The following is a 20,513-nucleotide window of genomic DNA, read 5'->3' as shown; positions in this document are numbered from 1 at the left end:
TGTTCTAGAATGGTCTCCTCAGGAGTGCTGTTTATTGGCTGACAAGGAGGGGAGGGAACTTTTCAGAGTGGTGGAAATATTCCTCAGTTTGATTTCAGCAATGGCTATATGGGTGTATAAATTGTCAAAACTCATCAAACTATGCTGTTCAGGTCTGTGCATTTTATTTTTGTAAAATTAACCCGATTTCAAAAAAATCACTATAGACTCCTGCAGCCACTAAAAAGATAATAATGGAATATTATGAACAATTTTATGCTCCTTAATTCAACAACCTAAAAGAACTGGACCAATTTCAAAACCATGAACTGCCGAAATTCAACCAAGATGAAATAATCTGAATAGCCATATAACCATTAAAGAAATTGAATGCATAATTTGAAAGTTCCTGAAAAAGATATCTCCAGGACAAAATGGTTTCACTGGAGAATTCTATTAAGTGTTTAAAGAAAAATTAACATGAATTCTACACAGACCTCTTTCAGAATACAGAAGAGTACGGAACATTTCCAATTTGTTTTACGAGGCCAGTATTAACCTCATAACAAATCACATTAACGCAGTACAAATACTAAACAAAGCAAAACTATAGACCAATATCCCTCATAAATATAGACATAAAAAATCTCTAACATATTAGCAAATAGAATTCTAAAATATCTAAAAAGTATTACATGTCATGACCAAATTGATTCCCCCCCCCCGCCGGAGGATGCAAGGCTGGTTTAACATTTAAAAATATATTGAGGTAATCCATCCATATCAACTAAATTCTAGATCTCTAAAACTTTCAGGTTATCTACAAACCAGTAAAAATCAATCTGCCCTCAAATTTTACTTTCCAACATTAAGTGCTGATGAAGTTTTCTATTAAATGGTAGATAAAAGATAGCATGTTTCTAATTTGAATTCTTACAGAAAACATACTAGTACATCCTTATTCATCTGTGTACACCCCAACACGCATATCTATTACCACATGCAGATTTTTAAAAAGAAGAAAGGAGATATCTATCAATTGACTGATTAATTTTTCTAATCTTTGCCCAAGGATGTGTTTTTATTGATTTTAGAGAGAAGAAGGGAGAGAGAGAAAAACATCAATGTGACAGAAACATCGATCGGTTGCCCCGTATATATCCCCTGACCAGGGATCGGATCCACAACCTAGGTATGTGCCTTGAGTGGGAATTGAATCTGCAACCTTTTTGGTGTATGGGACCATGCTCCCACCAACTAAGCCATCTGACCAGGGAGAAAATATATCTTTTTAAATGGTGGTGTTTCTAGGTAGTAGAATTACACGTGGTTTGAATTTTCATTTTAAAATATATTTTCTACAATAAGTCTGAATATTTAGATCCATGAAAAAAGTAAAAAAAAAAAGTAATTTGAAGAAAGATGCATTGGTATTTCTCCTAAGTAATTTTACTCATCTCTTTTTTCTTTTTAAATCTTAAAAGTTATTCAAAATAAATAATTTTATAATTCTAAGAAACACGAAACTGTTTTCACAGATAATTGCCCTTAAATTTATGTCTAAAGGACAATGTGCGAAGCATTTGACGATTCCAGCTTTAACGACTGGCCACCAAACCAGGTTTAAACAGATTGCAAAATGAATTAACATTGACATATTGAAAAAAATGATAAAATCTCCCAACATGAGCTGCTGTGGTCAAACCATAAAGAATTACCCTTTAAATGTATATCTTAAAAACACCAACTTTCCATTATGACAAATTAGGTGCCTTCCATAGATAGATGATATTATGAAAATACAAATGAAAAGTACATCAGTGGCCATTACTAAACTAATAGTTCAGCATTAATATAATGTCCAGGAATCAAATGTAATTACAGTGAAAGCCCCATGGCTTAGATATGCCACTGGTTTCTTAAAAAAATCAATCTGAAAAGCAGAAGTAGTGTATCTCAGGGCATCTTTACCAAACAAAAAATTATATTCTCATTAACAATAACACATCAATTTATATTTTGAATGAGCATTAATGAATAAAGCATACATTTAATGTCATAGCATAGAATCCCAGATATCTCTCATTCCTGGTTAATGTGTAGTATATTTTCAAACAATTCCATCTCCCCCAATTTAAAAATTATAGATGTGACTTTCAGTCCTTGAATGAAGAAAGATTAACAGAAAACTAACTCTAAAGGACTTTCTTTTGTGGATCTTAGAGGAAGTACACACATACACCTGGAGTATGAGTGTTCGCATCTCTGCTTATCCACAATAGAGGGGGAGCTGAGAAGCAGAGGGAGCAAAGAGAAAGGGCCACTTGAGAGTAAGAGTCTGATGTATGAATTGACACACTCCTCCTCTACTGTCTCTTCCTGCTTTGAACTCTTATTTATTCCACGATGGAAATGCTGTCCATAGTCTCATAAAAATAATATTAACATAGGCTACAGCTCTTCTAGGTTCACCACTGCATCACAGGGGGCAAAACCTAGAAACCAATTTCCACAGATTCCCTTGCCAGCAGGATTCCAATTAGAATCTACCATTGAGAGGCACTTGCATGAGATTTGTAAGGAGAGAAGAAAAACTGTATAATTTAGCTCTAGACAGACTTCAGGCAGATGTACAGGTAAGGTTTTACCTTTGGCATTTTGACATCTTCCCGAGTTTCAGCCACTTTGATGCTGCAGTCCTTTGGTGGTGACTTACCTGCAATCCTCGCACACTGAGATTTCTGAAAGAAGCCTTCCTGGCCTTCAGTCCAGTTGTGTGGACCTTTAACTCCATGGTTGATCCACAAAGCAGCAATTTCATATGATCTGACCTAAAAACAATATACAATTTTAAATTATTTTCAGCAAAAATGTAATAATAACATTGTCAATCCCTCAAATCGGCCAAAATTCAATCTTAAACAATAAATGGGCTGGGAAAGTATGTGCCTTTTTCACATGGAAAAGTATATTGATGAAAGATGTAATTCCGGACTCCCACACATACCCTTATTTGGCCTTGCTGGCTCTTGATGAGCTTGACTCATTCATCTTGTACTGGCACATTCAGTCTTACCCTGGGATCTAAAATAGCCAAGGCTTGATGGTTTTAGTCACAAACACATACTCTTTGCACAGACCCCACTCTGCACTTCAAATACTGAGCCAGTGACTAGTGACCCACTTTTTTCTTATTGTCCCCCTCTAATAAATCTGAAACCTGATCACTTCTTGAGGCTCAATAGCCATGAGCCAAATCACATGGTTTTGGGGTTTATCCACAAGCAGCAGGACCTCAACAAGCATCACTTTGCTCTGCTTGACTATCAGGACACTGCTTACTTCATTCTGCATCCCATGGTGTTGATGGATGCATTGAATGGTGACTACAGATATGTTATACTATTGTGCACAGTGCCTGGCATACTTCATTAATGTTGAAAGAAAGAATAAATAAAAAATGAAAGATTGCTCAGAGCAGGCCTAGATTAATGGGAACCCAGTGTAGGAACCTAAAAATATCTAGAAAGAGCCTTTTATACAAATTTACCTCAGAGATTTAGGTCATGTAGGTACTTAGTCAAGGTTAAGCCCAAGTCTTCGCCTGCTTGGTCAAAATGGATTCAAGATAGAGGCTATTTTTTTTCCATGGAACAATACAGACTTGGGCAGACAATCTCCAGTAGGTAAGTATGGTCTTCATCCACAGGCTTAAAGCTGGCTGGCTCAGCACCCTCTAGCCTTCTTTGAAGCTTGCAGGAGAGAAGAAAGAAGTGGAAGTAAGCCAGCTTCTTCTTCTTCTTCTTCTTTTTTTTTTACAACTTAACCCAGAAATTACATATATGCCACTTCTGCTCATTTCCCAATGCCCATCATAGGACCACACTCATCTTCAAGGAGTAATTTCTAGTGGTAATGCCATGTGCTAAGCTAAAACTCAGGGGTTATATTACAAAAATGAAAAAGAGAGAAATTGTTATTGGAGGGTAATTAGCAGAGTCTGACATATATTCAATTCAAATTCAGCCCTAGGTGAAATCAAAGGCTCTCCTGTTTGTTTCACTGTGCTATGCTACTTCCCATCTTATAAGTTATTATCCTATATAATAAAGAGCTAACTTTTAAGGAGCTCTGTGCTAAGTGCTTTAAGTACTTAATTTTATTTAATCCTCACCTAAAGTCTATAATATGGTGCTATTAAGTTTTCCCACAGCCAATGTGTATAATGAATAGTGTGTAATTGTGTGCAGTAAACAATGTATAATTTTCTGACTACCCAGAAACAAAGTTCTTTTAAGGCAAGTGAAGCTTTTGGCTAATACTTCAAAAATTACCCTGTGCCTCCAGGGAAGGGTTTTCTTTTTCATAACAAGCCTGTGAGACTCTGATGTCCATGGCTTCTTCAGTGAATTGGTTTCTGTATTTTTCTTGGTTCTAGTTCTGACACTATTCCTGTTCTGGTTATTCAACAGTGCTTACTGCTCAACGCCTGTTCCATCTGTTTCTCTTGACTCTATCTTTAACCTGGATTCCAGTCTTGTTACTCATCTAAATTTGGTTTCTCAACACCTGTTCTAACTTTCTTCCTCTTTAGAACCACCCTATTTCAATATGTAAACTGATTTTCTTATATTCCAATTAGCAATTTGTTCTACCCTCAGATATTGTGGATTTTTCTCTGGTCATTATTTGCAAGGTGACACCACAACAATCCATTGCTCACAGACATCTCAGAGTTAAATCTTTGGTTTTTGGTGTTAGCCTTTCTGAGTCTGATAGCGGAGATGGGATATTCAGAAGGTGAAAATGGGGCAAGGCCAAGAGATGTGGGTTCCATACATGAAAAAAAATTGCTTTTTTTGACCCCTAGGAATTTCCTAGATCTAAGGTTTCTGGTTTTTTTTGTTTGTTTATTTGTTTTTGCAAAGGACAGGAGCCACAGTTATATGTTGTAACTATGAGGTTTATGATGAAGATAAGATTGTACTAAATGCTTAAAGTGATGGTGTTAGCTGGAGAAAGCTTTCTAGAAGCAGTGTTCCTATATACGGTTTAAGAAAAGTAGGCATTTCATTAGCTTGCCACAGGAGGGAAGTTATTTAGAATACTTGCAATTTTTTTGGCAATGGGAAATGTGCAGGGTTCTTAAAAACAGAAACACACAGAGAAACCCCAACAGTAACCAAACTATCATGATCATAAATCTAAAAAATGAACAATAATGTAATAATCAAATATCCAGTTAGTATTCACATTTCTCTGGTTATCATCTTATGTGACTAAATTTTTGTGTTTTATACATTTTGTTAATTTGAATCAAGATAAAAATACTTCCATATATTGCAATTATTTGTCAAGTCTATTAAGTCTCTTAATTCTATAGATTACATCTCTCTCTGTGTCTCTCTGTCTCTCTCTAAATATTTGTTTGCTCAAAAAACAAGGTACTTTTCTTATAGAATTTCCCACTGTCTGGATTGTGCTGATTGCATTCTTGTGGTATCCCTTGTATTTCCTGTGTATTAATTACTAGGTCTAAGTGTATTATCAGACAACTTCAGACGTGGTGTTGTGTATATCCTGAGAAGTTATATATAATATCTGATCTTAGCTATTGATGATCATTTTCCAAATATATTCATTAATTAAAAATTGCAAAATAGCCATATTCTAATTCTAAAAAAACCTTCTTTATTTATTAGTAGGGACACATCTATAAAAAGAAGTTTTCCCCCTAAAAAAAGAAAAGAAAAAGAAGCTGCCAACCATGAAGTAATTGCTTACCCTGAGTTATAGTTACAGGAAGGCCAGCTGAGTGCATGATTTTCTCCTTCTGCCCCCACTTCCCCAATGGAAGCCCATTCAGGTTGCTTTTTGAATCTGTTTACAGACCTCGTAGTCACTAATAGCTTCTTTGCTTTCTCAATGTAATAAGAAATCCAGGCTTACTTTGGACTTTTCCTACTCTGGACCTGGAGGCATGTATTTCTCCAAGGATCCTTGACTCCTTTTAGGAAGAATTCATAGTAGTGACCACAATGTGGACACTAGGGATGCTCAGAGCTACAAAATTGGTCATTGTTTCTAGGTCTTCAGTGTACAGAATTAAGTAAAATATTTGTTTGTTTGTTGCGTTTCAACATAAAACATCTCAGGACACTACAAAGATAAAGTTAAACCCAAAGTAAGCAAAAGAAAAGAAGTAATAATCAGAAGAGAAAGCAATAAAATCAGAAATAGAAAATCAATAGAGGAAAATCAGTGAAATAAAAAGCTGGTTCTTTGGAAAAAAGTCTATAAAATTGATAAGGCTCTAGGCAGACTAAGAAAAAAGGGAGAGGACAGAGATTGCTAACTCAGAAATGAAAGAGTGGACATCACTACAGATCCCATGGACATTAAATACATAATAAAGGAATACTAGGAACCACTCTATGCTAAAAATTTGATAACCTAGATGAAATTAACCAATTCCTTGAAAGACACAATATGCCAAAATTCACACAAGAGGAAACAGACCGTCTGATAGGCCTATACTATTGAACAAATTGAATCATTAATAATCTTTCAAAAAAGAAAGCACCAGGTCCAGATTAATTTACTGGTAAATTCCACTGAACATTTAAGAAAAAAATATGCTAATTCTCTATGAATTTTTTAGGATACAGAAAAAAAGAAATAATTTCTAATTCATTCTGTAGACCAGCTAATGCCAAACCAAGACAAAGACATTATGAGGAAACAAAACTACTGAGCAATAGCTTTCATTCATGAACATACATGAAAATTCATCAAAAAAGGTATCAGCAAACCAAATCCCTAGAAGTATAAAAAGAATTTATCCCAGGTGTACAAAGTGATTCAATATTAGAAAATGAATTGATGTAACCTATCACATCAACAGACTAAAAAAGAAAATCACAGAAAAAACAATTGACAAAATCCAACACCCATTCATGATAAAGACTCTCAGTAAACTAGGAATAGTGGAAAATTTTCTCAACTTAATAGTCTATCTTCAAAAAAAACCCCACAAAAAAACAAAAAACAACCCCACATCTAACATCATACTTAATGGTGAGAAACAAGAAGCTTTCCTACTAAGATCAGGTACAAAGCAAGGATGTTCCCTTCCACCACTATTTTCAACATTATACTGGAATTTGTAGCTAATACAATAGGGACGAAAAGGAAATAAAAGATACACAAATTGGGAAAGAAGACATAAAACTCTGTTAACAGATGATATGATCCTCTATATAGAAATTTCAAAAGAATAAACAAAAAAAACTCCTGCAACTAATAAGCAAATATAGCAAGGCTGCAGAATACAAGGTTAATATACAAAAGTCAATCACTTTCTTATATGCCAGCATGAACAAATTAAATTTAAAATAAAAAACACAATATTATTTACATTAGAACACACACAAAAAAGAGAAAATGCTTAGATATAAACCTAACAAAATATGTATAAGATCTATTTGAGGAAAACTACAAAACTCTGATGAATGAAATAAAATAATTAAAAACAATGCAATGGAGAACAATCCCATGTTCATGGATAGGAAGACTCAATATTGTCAAGGTATCAACTTTTTCCAACTTGATCTTTAACACAATTCAAATAAAAAAAAATTTTTTTAATCATCATGCAAGGACATTTTTCCACCAATTTTTAGAGAGAGTAGAAAAAAGTGGGAGAGAGAGAGAGAGAGAGAGAGAGAGAGAGAGAGAGAGAGAAACATTGATGTGACAGAGACACATCAATTGGTTGTCTCATACACACACCCCAACTAGGCTGAGAGCCTGCGATCAAGGTACTTGTCCTTGACCAGAATCGAACCCGGGATCCTTCAGTCCTCAGGGCGATGTTCTATCCACTGAGCCAAACCAGCTAGGGAATTCATAGTAGTGACCACAATGTGGACACTAGGGATGCTCAGAGCTACAAAATTGGTCATTGTTTCTAGGTCTTCAGTGTACAGAATTAAGTAAAATATTTGTTTGTTTGTTGCGTTTCAACATAAAACATCTCAGGACACTACAAAGATAAAGTTAAACCCAAAGTAAGCAAAAGAAAAGAAGTAATAATCAGAAGAGAAAGCAATAAAATCAGAAATAGAAAATCAATAGAGGAAAATCAGTGAAATAAAAAGCTGGTTCTTTGGAAAAAAGTCTATAAAATTGATAAGGCTCTAGGCAGACTAAGAAAAAAGGGAGAGGACAGAGATTGCTAACTCAGAAATGAAAGAGTGGACATCACTACAGATCCCATGGACATTAAATACATAATAAAGGAATACTAGGAATCACTCTATGCTAAAAATTTGATAACCTAGATGAAATTAACCAATTCCTTGAAAGACACAATATATGCCAAAATTCACACAAGAGGAAACAGACCGTCTGATAGGCCTATACTATTGAACAAATTGAATCATTAATAATCTTTCAAAAAAGAAAGCACCAGGTCCAGATTAATTTACTGGTAAATTCCACTGAACATTTAAGAAAAAAATATGCTAATTCTCTATGAATTTTTTAGGATACAGAAAAAAAGAAATAATTTCTAATTCATTCTGTAGACCAGCTAATGCCAAACCAAGACAAAGACATTATGAGGAAACAAAACTACTGAGCAATAGCTTTCATTCATGAACATACATGAAAATTCATCAAAAAAATATCAGCAAACCAAATCCCCAGAAGTATAAAAAGAAATTATCCCAGGTGTACAAAACGATTCAATATTAGAAAATCAATTAATGTAACCTATCACATCAACAGACTAAAAAAGAAAATCACAGAAAAAACAATTGACAAAATCCAACACCCATTCATGATAAAGACTCTCAGTAAACTAGGAATAGTGGAAAATTTTCTCAACTTAATAGTCTATCTTCAAAAAAAACCCCACAAAAAAACAAAAAACAACCCCACATCTAACATCATACTTAATGGTGAGAAACAAGAAGCTTTCCTACTAAGATCAGGTACAAAGCAAGGATGTTCCCTTCCACCACTATTTTCAACATCGTACTGGAATTTGTAGCTAATACAATAGGGACGAAAAGGAAATAAAAGGTACACAAATTGGGAAAGAAGACATAAAACTCTGTTAACAGATGATATGATCCTCTATATAGAAATTTCAAAAGAATAAACAAAAAAACTCCTGCAACTAATAAGCAAATATAGCAAGGCTGCAGAATACAAGGTTAATATACAAAAGTCAATCACTTTCTTATATGCCAGCATGAACAAATTAAATTTAAAATAAAAAACACAATATTATTTACATTAGAACACACACAAAAAAGAGAAAATGCTTAGATATAAACCTAACAAAATATGTATAAGATCTATTTGAGGAAAACTACAAAACTCTGATGAATGAAATAAAATAATTAAAAACAATGCAATGGAGAACAATCCCATGTTCATGGATAGGAAGACTCAATATTGTCAAGGTATCAACTTTCAACTTGATCATCTTTAACACAATTCAAATAAAAAAAAATTTTTTTAATCATCATGCAAGGACATTTTTCCACCAATTTTTAGAGAGAGTAGAAAAAAGTGGGAGAGAGAGAGAGAGAGAGAGAGAGAGAGAGAGAGAGAGAAACATTGATGTGACAGAGACACATCAATTGGTTGTCTCATACACACACCCCAACTAGGCTGAGAGCCTGCGATCAAGGTACTTGTCCTTGACCAGAATCGAACCCGGGATCCTTCAGTCCTCAGGGCGATGTTCTATCCACTGAGCCAAACCAGCTAGGGCAAATAAAAATCTTGATATATTATTTTTTAGTTATCAACAAACTGATTCTAAAGTTTATATGCAGAGGCAAAGGAATCAGAATGCCAACACAATAAAAGAACAAAGTTGGAGGACTGATACTACTTGACTTTAAGACTTACTGGTTTCAATAATCAAGATAGTGTAATATTGGCAAAAGGATAAAAAAAAATAGGTCAATGGCCCTGGCCAGGTGGCTCAGTTGGTTGGAGCATCGTCCCATACACCAAAAGGTTGTGGGCTCGATCCCCAGTAGGAAATGTGCAGGAGGCAGACAATCAATGACTCTCTCTCATCATTGATGTTTCTATCTCTCTCTCCCTCTCCCTTCCTCTCTGGAATCAATAAAAATATATTTAAAAGACAAACAAACAAACAAACAAAAAACCAAATCAACATATCCTCGGGTGAGGATTAAAAGAAAAGTCAATGGAACAGATTATAGAGCCTAGAAATAAACCCACATAAATATAGTCAACTGATCTTAGACAAGAGAGCAGAGGCAATACAAGGGAGCAAAGAGTCTTCCAACAAATGGTTGAAAGACCAAACAGCTAAATATCCAAGGCAAATTTAAAAAATAAAATAAAATACAGACCTCACACCCTCCAAAATATTAACTCAAAATGGATCACAGACCTAAACATAAAATATAAAACTACAAAGCAGATAACATAGGAGAAAACTTAGATGACCTTGGCTGTGGCAATGACTTTTGAGATACAGCAGGTCCTTGATTAATGTCATTTAGTTCAATGTCGTCTCATTAAAATGTTGATGAGATGCCATAGGAACTTAACTCTTGTTTATATCAATTAGCCTATGGTAAAATTGGTTTCATTATCTGTTTTATTTAAAGTTGTAAAACCTATCAGTGACATTAATTAAGGACTTACTATACAACATCAAAGACATAATTTATGAAAGAATTAATAAATTGGACTTCACTAAAATTAAAAATTTTTGCTCTGTGAAAGGCATTGTCAAGAGAATAAGAACACAAGCCACAGGCTGGAGAAATATTTGCAAAAGATGCATCTGATAAAGGACTTTTAATCAAAATATACAAAGAACTCTTAAAACTCAACAATAAGAAAACAAATAACCTGGTTAAAAAATGGGCCACATGCCCGGTCGTTGTGGCTCAGTGGCTGAGCATCCACCTATGAACCAGGAGATTATTCTTCAATTCCTAGTCAGGGCACATGCCCAGGTTGCAGGCTCAATCCCCAATATAGGGGGCTCAATTCTCTCTCATCATTGACGTTTCTATGTCTCTCTCCCTCTCCCTTCCTCTCTGAAATCAATAAAACAAAACAAAACAAATAAACAAAATAAAAACAGACCAAAGTACTCATGGGGATGTAATTACAGCATAGTGAATATAGTCAATAACATTGTAATAATTATGTATGGTGTCAGATGGGTACTTAGACTTACTTGGGTAATTAATCACTTCATAAGTTATACAAATGTCTAATCACTATGTTGTACACCTGAACCTAATATATTGAATGTCAACAGTAATTGAAATATTAAATTTAAAAAATTTAAAAAAATTTAAATATATATTTTTATTGATTTCAGAAAGGAGGCAAGAGGGAGAGAGAGACAGAAACATCAATGATGAGAGAGAATCACTGATTGTCTGCCTCCTGCACACCCCACACTGGGGATGAAGCCCGCAACCTGGGCATGTGCCCTGACCAGGAATCAAACCGTGACCTCCTGGTTCATAGGTCAATGCTCAACCATTGAGCCATACCAGCCAGGCAAAATGTTAAATTTTTTAAAATGTTGCGTGAATTTTGTATTGCTATGCAATATTGTTACGCATAAATCCCTTTCTGGAACTAATGGATTTCCCACTCTCTGTTCTTCTCAAATAATTCTTTAAGATTCTGATTCAATATTGCTGCTTCTATAAAGACTTCCGTATCTCTCTTCTCTGCAAATACTTTTTTGGAAAGCATTGTCACACTGTCCTTAACCATTTACAAGTCAGCCTTCCCTCATTATATGGATTTCCTGAAGTCAGAGACCATGTATTTTTCTAAGATTTCCACTGCTAGTGCCAAATCAAGTCGTTAGCACAAATAAAGATTTACTTTTGAAAGAGTAGAACAGACAGGGTATTATTAACTGATGGAAGACTTTGACAATTACAGTGAAAAGTTTTTGATTCAGAGAGCAATGGGAATCCATTGGAACTTTTTTCTTTTATATATTTATGCATATGTGTGTGTTTTTTTTCAGATTGAAAGAACAAATTCTCTTGAGATAGTAATTATTTTTTATGGCTCAATAAAATATTCTTTTCACTTTTCTTATTTCTATTTCTCCCACCCACAGTTACACCATTGCTTTTACTGTATTACTTTACACAGGAAGTTTTAAAACATATCATCTTTCAAGGTTTTGTTTTACGTGTGATGTGCATGAAGTACTCATGTTTACAAAAACCACTTCCTCTAAATTGAATTACATTATAAGTAACTGCCATATATGTAAGCTAAGCAACACACACACACTTAATATACTGTATAATAGAAAAATGAAGAATTCTCAAACTTTAAAAGAAGACATACAAATGGCCAACTAATTTATGAAAAGATGCTCAACTTCACTAGCTATTAGGGAAATGCAAATCAAAATTACAATGAGATACCACCTCACACCTGTTAGAATGGCTATTATCAAGACTGGTAATAACAAGTGTTGGAGAAATTGTGGAGAAAGAGGAACCCTTATTTACTGCTGGTGGGAATGTAAACTGGTACAGCCACTATGGAAACAGTGTGGAAGTTCCCCCCAAAATCAAGAATACAGTTGTCATATGATCCAGCAATCCCTCTTTTGGGTATATACCCCAAAAACTTGACATTTATTCTTCTCAAAGATATATGCACTCCTATGTTCATTGTAGCAATATTTATAATGGCAAAGACATGGAGATAACTAAAGTGTCCTTAGATAGAGGATTGGATAAAGAAGATGTGGTACATGTACACAATGGAATACTACGCAGCCATAAGAAAAGATGAAATACTGCCATTTGTGACAACATGGATGGACCTTGAGAATATTATGCTAAGTGACATAAGTCAGTCAGAAAAAGCTAAGAACCATATGATTTCACTCATATGTGGGAAATAAAACTGAAACTCATAGACACAGCCAACAGTATGGTGATTACCAGAGGAAAGGGGGTGGGGGTAGAAAAGGGTAAAGGTGGCCAAATATACAGTTATGGGAGATGATTTGACTTTGAATGGTGGGCATACAATGCAGTATACAGATCACGTATCATACAAAAGTACACTTGAAACCTATATGATCTTACTAACCAATGTTGCCCCAATACATTTCTTAAAAAAATAGAAACTTTAAGAATGTTAGTTATACCATGTGGATGGGAAAGCAGGAGTGACAGAGAGGCATGATCCCTGAGTTTTTCACTTACTGCACCCTTGCAGGGCCTTGCCATTAAGGACAGTCAAAGAAATGTGAACACAAGTATGGTGGCTACTTCTGGATTAAGAAAGAATATATGTGCAATTTTTAATTTCTCTATTCTCCTACCATGGAAACAAGGAGACACTATGACACATTTTGCATCTGTCCGTTCGTTTGTATCTCTGAGTGATTATACCGAGCAATGACTTTTACGGATGTGCCTGGGATATGGAACAAAAGCAGATACAAACTTTCACTGTCTAAGCCATTGACATTTTGTAGTCATTTGTTACTAAACACAAACTAATAGATTTGGTATGTGAAGAAACAACCCAAGTTATAGAAGAAAACACTCAGCAGATCAGTCAAATAATAACATTAAGATTATTTTTGAATTATAAATGGACAGTGATAAGGTAATATAACTTAAAATAACTTTGAAATGCTTATTTTGAAAAGAAGAAAGTTAAGTAGATGATGGGGACAGAAGTGAATAAGCCGAAATAGACAGGAATATATTAAGTGGTGATCCAAGGGAGCATCAGTCTGCCTACCTACCATTTCCCATGTGACTGACTCGTGTTAGGCTCTGGAGCTGTAAGGGTGAAAAGTGTAGACAACATCCCTGTCCTAATCAAATACTTATCCTATAGAGAAATATAGGCAATTACAAGTAAATACATTAATTAAATAGTTACAGATGTTTGAAAACAGAGGGGAGTGTTGTGAAAGAATATGATGATGATGTAGGAGGCTGGGGATCATACTTAAACAAGGTGGTCAGGAAGGAAACCTTTCTGGGCAGGTGATATTTAAACTAAGACCTGGAGGTCGTAAAGGGGAATCAGGAATTCAAAAAGCGAGAGGAAGAGCCATCACAGCAGGGGACTGGCACAGTCATAGTCCCCAAGCTGGGAGTGTAAGTGAGGCTGAGGGGAGGCAACAGGAAGTAATGTTGCCGAGGTAGGCAGGGGTCAGGCTTGTAAACCAGAATACAAAGTGTAGATTTGATTTTAAATATAATATCAAGAGTTTTCCATTTTTATGTAAATGGATATAACCTAAATTATAATCTTCTATATATATAAAAGCCTAAGCAACCATTATGACTGAATGACCGGAACGACTGGTTGACCAGTCGCTATCATGTGCACTGACCACCAGCGGGCAGACGCTCAACACAGGAGCTGCCCCCTGGTGGTCAGTGCACTCCCACAGCCAACCTCCCACAGCCCCTCCTCATGGCCAGCCAACCTCCCACGGACCCTCCCTTCGACCAGCCAACTTTTCATGGTGCCTCTGACCCCCCAGCTGGCCAACCCCTTTAGCCCCACCCCCTCCAGCTGGCCAACCTCTCACGGCCCCTCTCCCCCAACAGCCAACCTCTTGTGGTCCCTCCCAATAGGCCCATATCAGGGGGCTGGCAGGCCAACCTCCCACAGCCCCTTCCCCACCACTGGCCAACCTCCTGCAGACCCTACCCCCCTGTCTGGCTGGCCAGCCTCCCATGGCCCTGCTCCCCCCAGATCCCCCGATGGCCAACCTCCAGCGGTCTCTCCCCCTGGCCAGCTGGCCCCCCGATAGGCCTTGATCGCCAGCCAGGCCGAGGGACCCCACCCATGCACGAATTTGTTCACCGGGCCTCTAGTTTACAAGAATACTGTGTTTCCTATGTGGGGAATGGATAAGAGGACATAAAAGTGGGCACTTGGAGAGTGGTCTGGTGGTGGCTAGGGCAGGGGAGTGGGGCTGTGTATGGAGTGGGGTGGATGAATCTAGCATACTTGGGGGATAGAACCGTCAGAACTTGCTGATGAACTGGAAGTGGGAAATGAGGAGCAGGATATTCCCTTGCATTCTGGTATAAACTGCTGGATGGAGAGCGATGACATTTACTGAGATGAGAAAGAGGAAGAGGAGCACATTTGATGGGAAACCAAGAGCTTCAGTTTGAATGTGTGAAGTGTGAGATGCCCTTGAGATGGCTAATGGTATTTGGACAGTTGACTACAAGAGTCTGAACCCAGAGAAGAGATTTGAGCTAGAGATATGGACTTGGAAACTATTTCCATGTAGGTGGTATACAAAGCCACCATAATTGATGAAGTGGCCTAGAGAGGGAGTGATGATAGTAATGTGTGTCTGAACACAAGACCACAATGCACTCATACTATTTGTTTTACAAAAAGGTTCTATTGCATAAAATGTAATATTCGGAAGACATCTGACTCCACGTATTAATAATTTACAATGAAATGTGATGGTATTAACATATTAGTACTGGCAAAGGAACAAGCAAAAACGTGAGAGGGAAACGTATCTTCTAAATGGCAGTCAACAATGGGAAGATAGAAAGCTCTAAAAAGTCAAAAGCCTTTTTGTTTTGTTTTAATAAGACTGACTGATATATGTTTTCTCTTTTAAAGAGAATAGTGTGAGGAAGGCTGGTATCATTGCTTTTGGTTGTTTAAGTTTGAAATCTATAATACTGCAGAATCCATTTCATCCCATGAATAAAAATGACTAAAATGGAAAAAAAATCTAAATGTATCTAGATATACTTTAAATATTAAGGTACACTGAAGACAGGGGCCCAGTGATGAGAAATTTCTGTACAAGGGATATACATTCTGCTACTATGATGGTTTACGCCTACCTGTGTAGTCAGATTAAAGGTAACTTTAGAACAATAAATTGGCTTTCCAATTGTAGACTCAGGGTTGCAATTTTATAGACATAGAGACTCTCAAATCTCTAGGGAGAAATGAGAAAAATAAAAACTTACTGAAGTAAAGCAATGTGCCTCCTACATTATTATGGCAACAAATCTATAATGGTATTACAATAAAATCTGGTGTAATCACATTTTCCTTCTTTGGTATTGCAGCATTCATCTCTGTCTCATGGGAGATGGGATGGATAGCAGGATATATAATGGCATGCAGAATATTTTGCTGGTTACAGCCAAGGCGGTGGGACTAGTAATTACCGAAAAATTTTATTATTTAACAATTGCTTGTTGCTTTTTTCAGCCTCTTTAACAGCTTACATATTCACACCCCAGAGCCCCCAACCCCATACCAGTGCTATGGATATTATGCATTTTAAAATTTTTCATTTATCCTCTCCCTGCACCTTAATACTTAGCTGAACGGCATGGAGCATCCAGGCGTGGCTTTGGCACTGAAATAATTGAATAAACAGAAACTGGTACTGCCTGAGCGCCAGGCTGAGGGGTCAAAAATGGGCTGGAGGTTACTCCCTTGTCACATCAATAAAAGTGTGACAGAAGGGAAGTGCATAGAACTGATCCCCCTAGTCCTATTTCTTCCATAATCAAAAAGTATCCATTAATTTATAGAGGAATAAAAGGCAGGTAGCTGTTTTTATAAAATCAAATCCAGCCAAGTTTTCATTTTAACACCTTTCAAGTGCCACTAGCTCTTGTTAAGATGTTAAATGTGTTACTCTCTACACAGTCTATAGCATGGATTTCCAATGTTCTCTTAAAAAACTGTTTATTGTAATTTACAGAGGTAATGGTATTAAATATGCAAAGATCTTTATGAGCAGACACTCCACCAGAAACAGGTTTCTCTAAAAGGTGTGGATAAGTATTGTTGCATCTCTATTTATTTTTATTATGAGTATACTGTGGCCCTGTATTCAAAAACAGATATTACTAAAATGAGGTTGCATACCATAGAAGTAAATGCTCACACTGTAATCAGCACAAATATTCACTGTGGAGAGATGTGCAAAGTAGTTTTCAAATGAATATTTGCGCCGAGATCTGGAGCTTGAGAAGAGACACTGCTAAGCGCTCAGTAATAGTCAATCCTATCAACCGTTTCGTAATTCTAGGAAGGAGTAGAGAATATCTGGAATATCTGGAGAGAATCCGAATTGCCAAATGATTCTTCACGTGAACAACATTTTATTTCTAGAAACAATCAACAGAAACCCATCTGAGCAATTTAAACAATTCCGTAATCTTTCCTGAACCAGCTTCTACGGCCTTCATTCGTATTCTTCTGCTGCCAGGCACCTGGTGCCTCCGTGATAGACATTATATATCTCCAGGGAGGCAGGTCTCACTAGTATGCCGTGAGCAGATGTGGAGGCTCACAGAAGCCCAAGCTCTGTTGAGAAGCCTGTAGGCAAAGCCTCAAGAGTAATGGATCACAGCTGCTGGTCACGGCAGACTCTTGGTGAAGCAGGCCCAGTGCCAGTCTTTTACACCCACTCAAGCACACGGACCACACAATCCTTAAGATGACAAGGTTGGATTCTCACAGTGTTTCTACTAACTTCACGCCAGAGTCTGAAATTGCCAACGCCTGGCACGTTTTAGAGGCTTAGGCTACACAATATTAAGGTAAGCTATTATTAATGTTCTGAGACTCAATTTCAACATGGGGAAGAGGGGCTTCCCCATCAGCAAGCAATTCTTGGGCACTATCTACCCAAAGATAGTATTGGATTCCACAGAGTAAGGGTTCAGTCCTATAAAATGGCCTGTAGATGTGGAGGCTCACAGAAGCCCAAGCTCTGTTGAGAAGCCTGTAGGCAAAGCCTCAAGAGTAATGGATCACAGCTGCTGGTCACGGCAGACTCTTGGTGAAGCAGGCCCAGTGTCAGTCTTTTACACCCACTCAAGCACACGGACCACACAATCCTTAAGATGACAAGGTTGGATTCTCACAGTGTTTCTACTAACTTCACGCCGGAGTCTGAAATTGCCAACGCCTGGCACGTTTTGGAGGCTTAGGCTACACAATACTAAGATAAGCTATTATTAATGTTCTGAGACTCAATTTCAACATGGGGAAGAGGGGCTTCCCCATCAGCAAGCAATTCTTGGACACTACCTACCCAAAGATAGTATTGGATTCCACAAAGGAAGGGTTCACTCCTACAAAACGGCCTGTCCCCGTGGTCAATCAGCTATGGTTTGAGGGTTAAGGACCAACCCCGCTCCCAACAACCCCATGCCCCTCAACCCCACATACACACTTTGGCAACTCATTACATGCCAGTCAGTCACAAGTCCAGGTTGCAATTCGGACCAACCAGCTATAAATCAGATGTTCCCATAATGCCTCTCCTTGGGTTCGATTAGTTTGCTAGAGCAGCTCACAGAACTCAGAAACATGTAATTTACTAGATCACTAGTTCATTATAAAAAGGTATAATTCAGGATCAGCCAGATGACAAAGATGCATTGGGCAAGGCATGGGGGAAGGGTGAAGAGCCCCCATGCCCTCTCCAGGTGCACCATTCTCCTTGAATCTCCAAGTGGTCAGCAACCGGGAAGCTCTCCAAACCTGACCTTCTGTGTGTTTTCATTGCACAGTCATGATCCTGTCACTGGCCATCTGCAACTGACTGAATCTCCAGGCTCTCTCCCCTGGAGGAGAGGAGGGAGTTAGTGCCAATCCTCTTACCACATGGTCAGATCTCCTGGGAACCAACTCCCATCCTTAGGTCATTAACATAACAAGAGACACTTTGGTTGCTCTCACCACTTAGGAAATTCCAAGGGTTTTAGGAGCTCTGTGCCAGAAACTGGACTGAGATCAAATAGATACTATAAATCACAATACTCATTAGCATATTGGGTAACTGCAGATAATGCTTGTATGAAGAAACAGTATTCATCTATCCACTCAATGCATTTGTTTGTTATTGAGTTATTGAACGTCTAAGTTGTGCCACTCTCTCATTCCCAAATGACCATGCGTTCAATCTCTCTTCTGCATCTTCTGGTTTCTAACCTTTGGGGAGGAGAACTACAACTTCAATGCTGTTCAAGGCCTTGTCATCAGACACAAAGCTAGCAAAAACTGCATTTTATAACTAGGAAAATTTGGAAATTCTTAGCATATTAACAAGGAACCTTTATTCCTGGTTTATTGGGAAAACCATTTAGTAATTTATCTGAAGATGTAAAGGCAAGGTTGTATCACATTTAAAATTTTTTTATTGTAGGATGTTCTCAGTACTGTTGTGTGTGTACCTTCGCTATCTAGAGACCCTTCTCTGAGCTATTTACATGCAAGGCGTTAATATTCAGGATAGTGAGAGAGCATCAGAGCAATTATCCTGCTTGAGATGGAACCTGGCACCCTTGGAATAATCAACTCTTTTAAAAGTATGTTAATAAAGCAATACACTTTGTATATTAATAAAACATGCATGGATATTAATACTTTGTACATCATACATAAAATTGTATAGTGTATAAAAAATTTGAGAAGCTTTTGCTCACATATGAGGATGTTCTTTTGTGAATGGGTTAGAATAACCATTTTGTTAACACGTGTAGTGTCTCAATCAGCTGTAAGGTATCATAAGTAATTAATAACTCATAGTAGACGAAGTACCAACATATGTGGAAGATTTGCCTTTATAATAAATTAGAGTTGATTCAAGGGTATCTGCACATTGACATCTCTTGGGTTTCTCTTAGCATGTGCTTTCTAGAGTGAGAGGAAGGGATTTAGGGAACTAGACCCAGAGTGCAACAGGCCTGGGACTTACTCTCATTTGTATCACTAGGTAAAGGTTTGAGAATGGCTGGTTTAAACAAAAAGGTCTAATTAGGGTGGCTATGTAATTTATCAAACTGGGACACTTCTAAGAATAAAAGGGGGAGCTATTTTTATTATACCTAGTTTAAGTACTTGAGCTGTGAAGTTAGAAAAAACAAGGTTTAAAGCCCAATTCTTTCAGTTATTAGCTATATGATATTGGAAAGGTCATTCTCTCAATAAAATGGACTTAGTATTTGCTATTTTACAGGTACTGTGTCAATTAGGTTCCAAGCAGGAGACAGAAACCTCACAATTACTTGAATAGAGTAAGTTTAATACAAACAATTACTGACTTGAACAAGGGGTTGGAAGTAATGGAGGATGGGCTCATAAGAAGTAAAGAGAACGCTACAGAATGCAGCAGTAGCAGTAAACAAGCAGCAGCCACTGCCTGAAGGCTAAGGGAATCAGGGAAGAGCCAGTGGAAGATACTGGCTGCAGAAAAAGAGACATATGTAATACCTTAATCAATAAAGAATAATATATATATATACTAGAGGCCTGGTACACGAATTCGTATATGGGTGGGGTCCCGAGGGGGGCGGGGGAGTATGATCGACCCTCTGTGCAGGTGGTGGGATGCCCTTGCCAGCCAGGCGTCTGGATGTGTCCCACTGACTTTCGCTCCAATTGTTGGAAACCACCTGGCAGCTGCTTTTATATTGGTTATTTCTTGC

The 20,513-nt window shown here is 37.3% G+C and overlaps 1 protein-coding gene across 1 annotated transcript in view; it reads right to left on the bottom strand.

The window, feature by feature from the left end:
* Positions 1–2,588: 2,588 nt before the first annotated feature.
* The window catches only part of LOC102259250 (F-box only protein 31), a 71,888-nt gene continuing 53,963 nt past the window's right edge, over positions 2,589–20,513 (bottom strand). The window contains exon 3 of the mRNA XM_005857739.1: positions 2,589–2,810. Coding sequence (XP_005857801.1) covers positions 2,589–2,810 — 222 coding nt within the window. The remainder of the gene's footprint in view (positions 2,811–20,513) is intronic.

Source organism: Myotis brandtii, unplaced genomic scaffold (assembly GCF_000412655.1).
Source record: "Myotis brandtii unplaced genomic scaffold, ASM41265v1 scaffold112, whole genome shotgun sequence".
Lineage (NCBI taxonomy): Eukaryota > Metazoa > Chordata > Mammalia > Chiroptera > Vespertilionidae > Myotis > Myotis brandtii.
The sequence above is the reverse complement of the archived record's forward strand: the minus strand, read 5'-3'. Positions and strand labels throughout refer to the sequence as shown.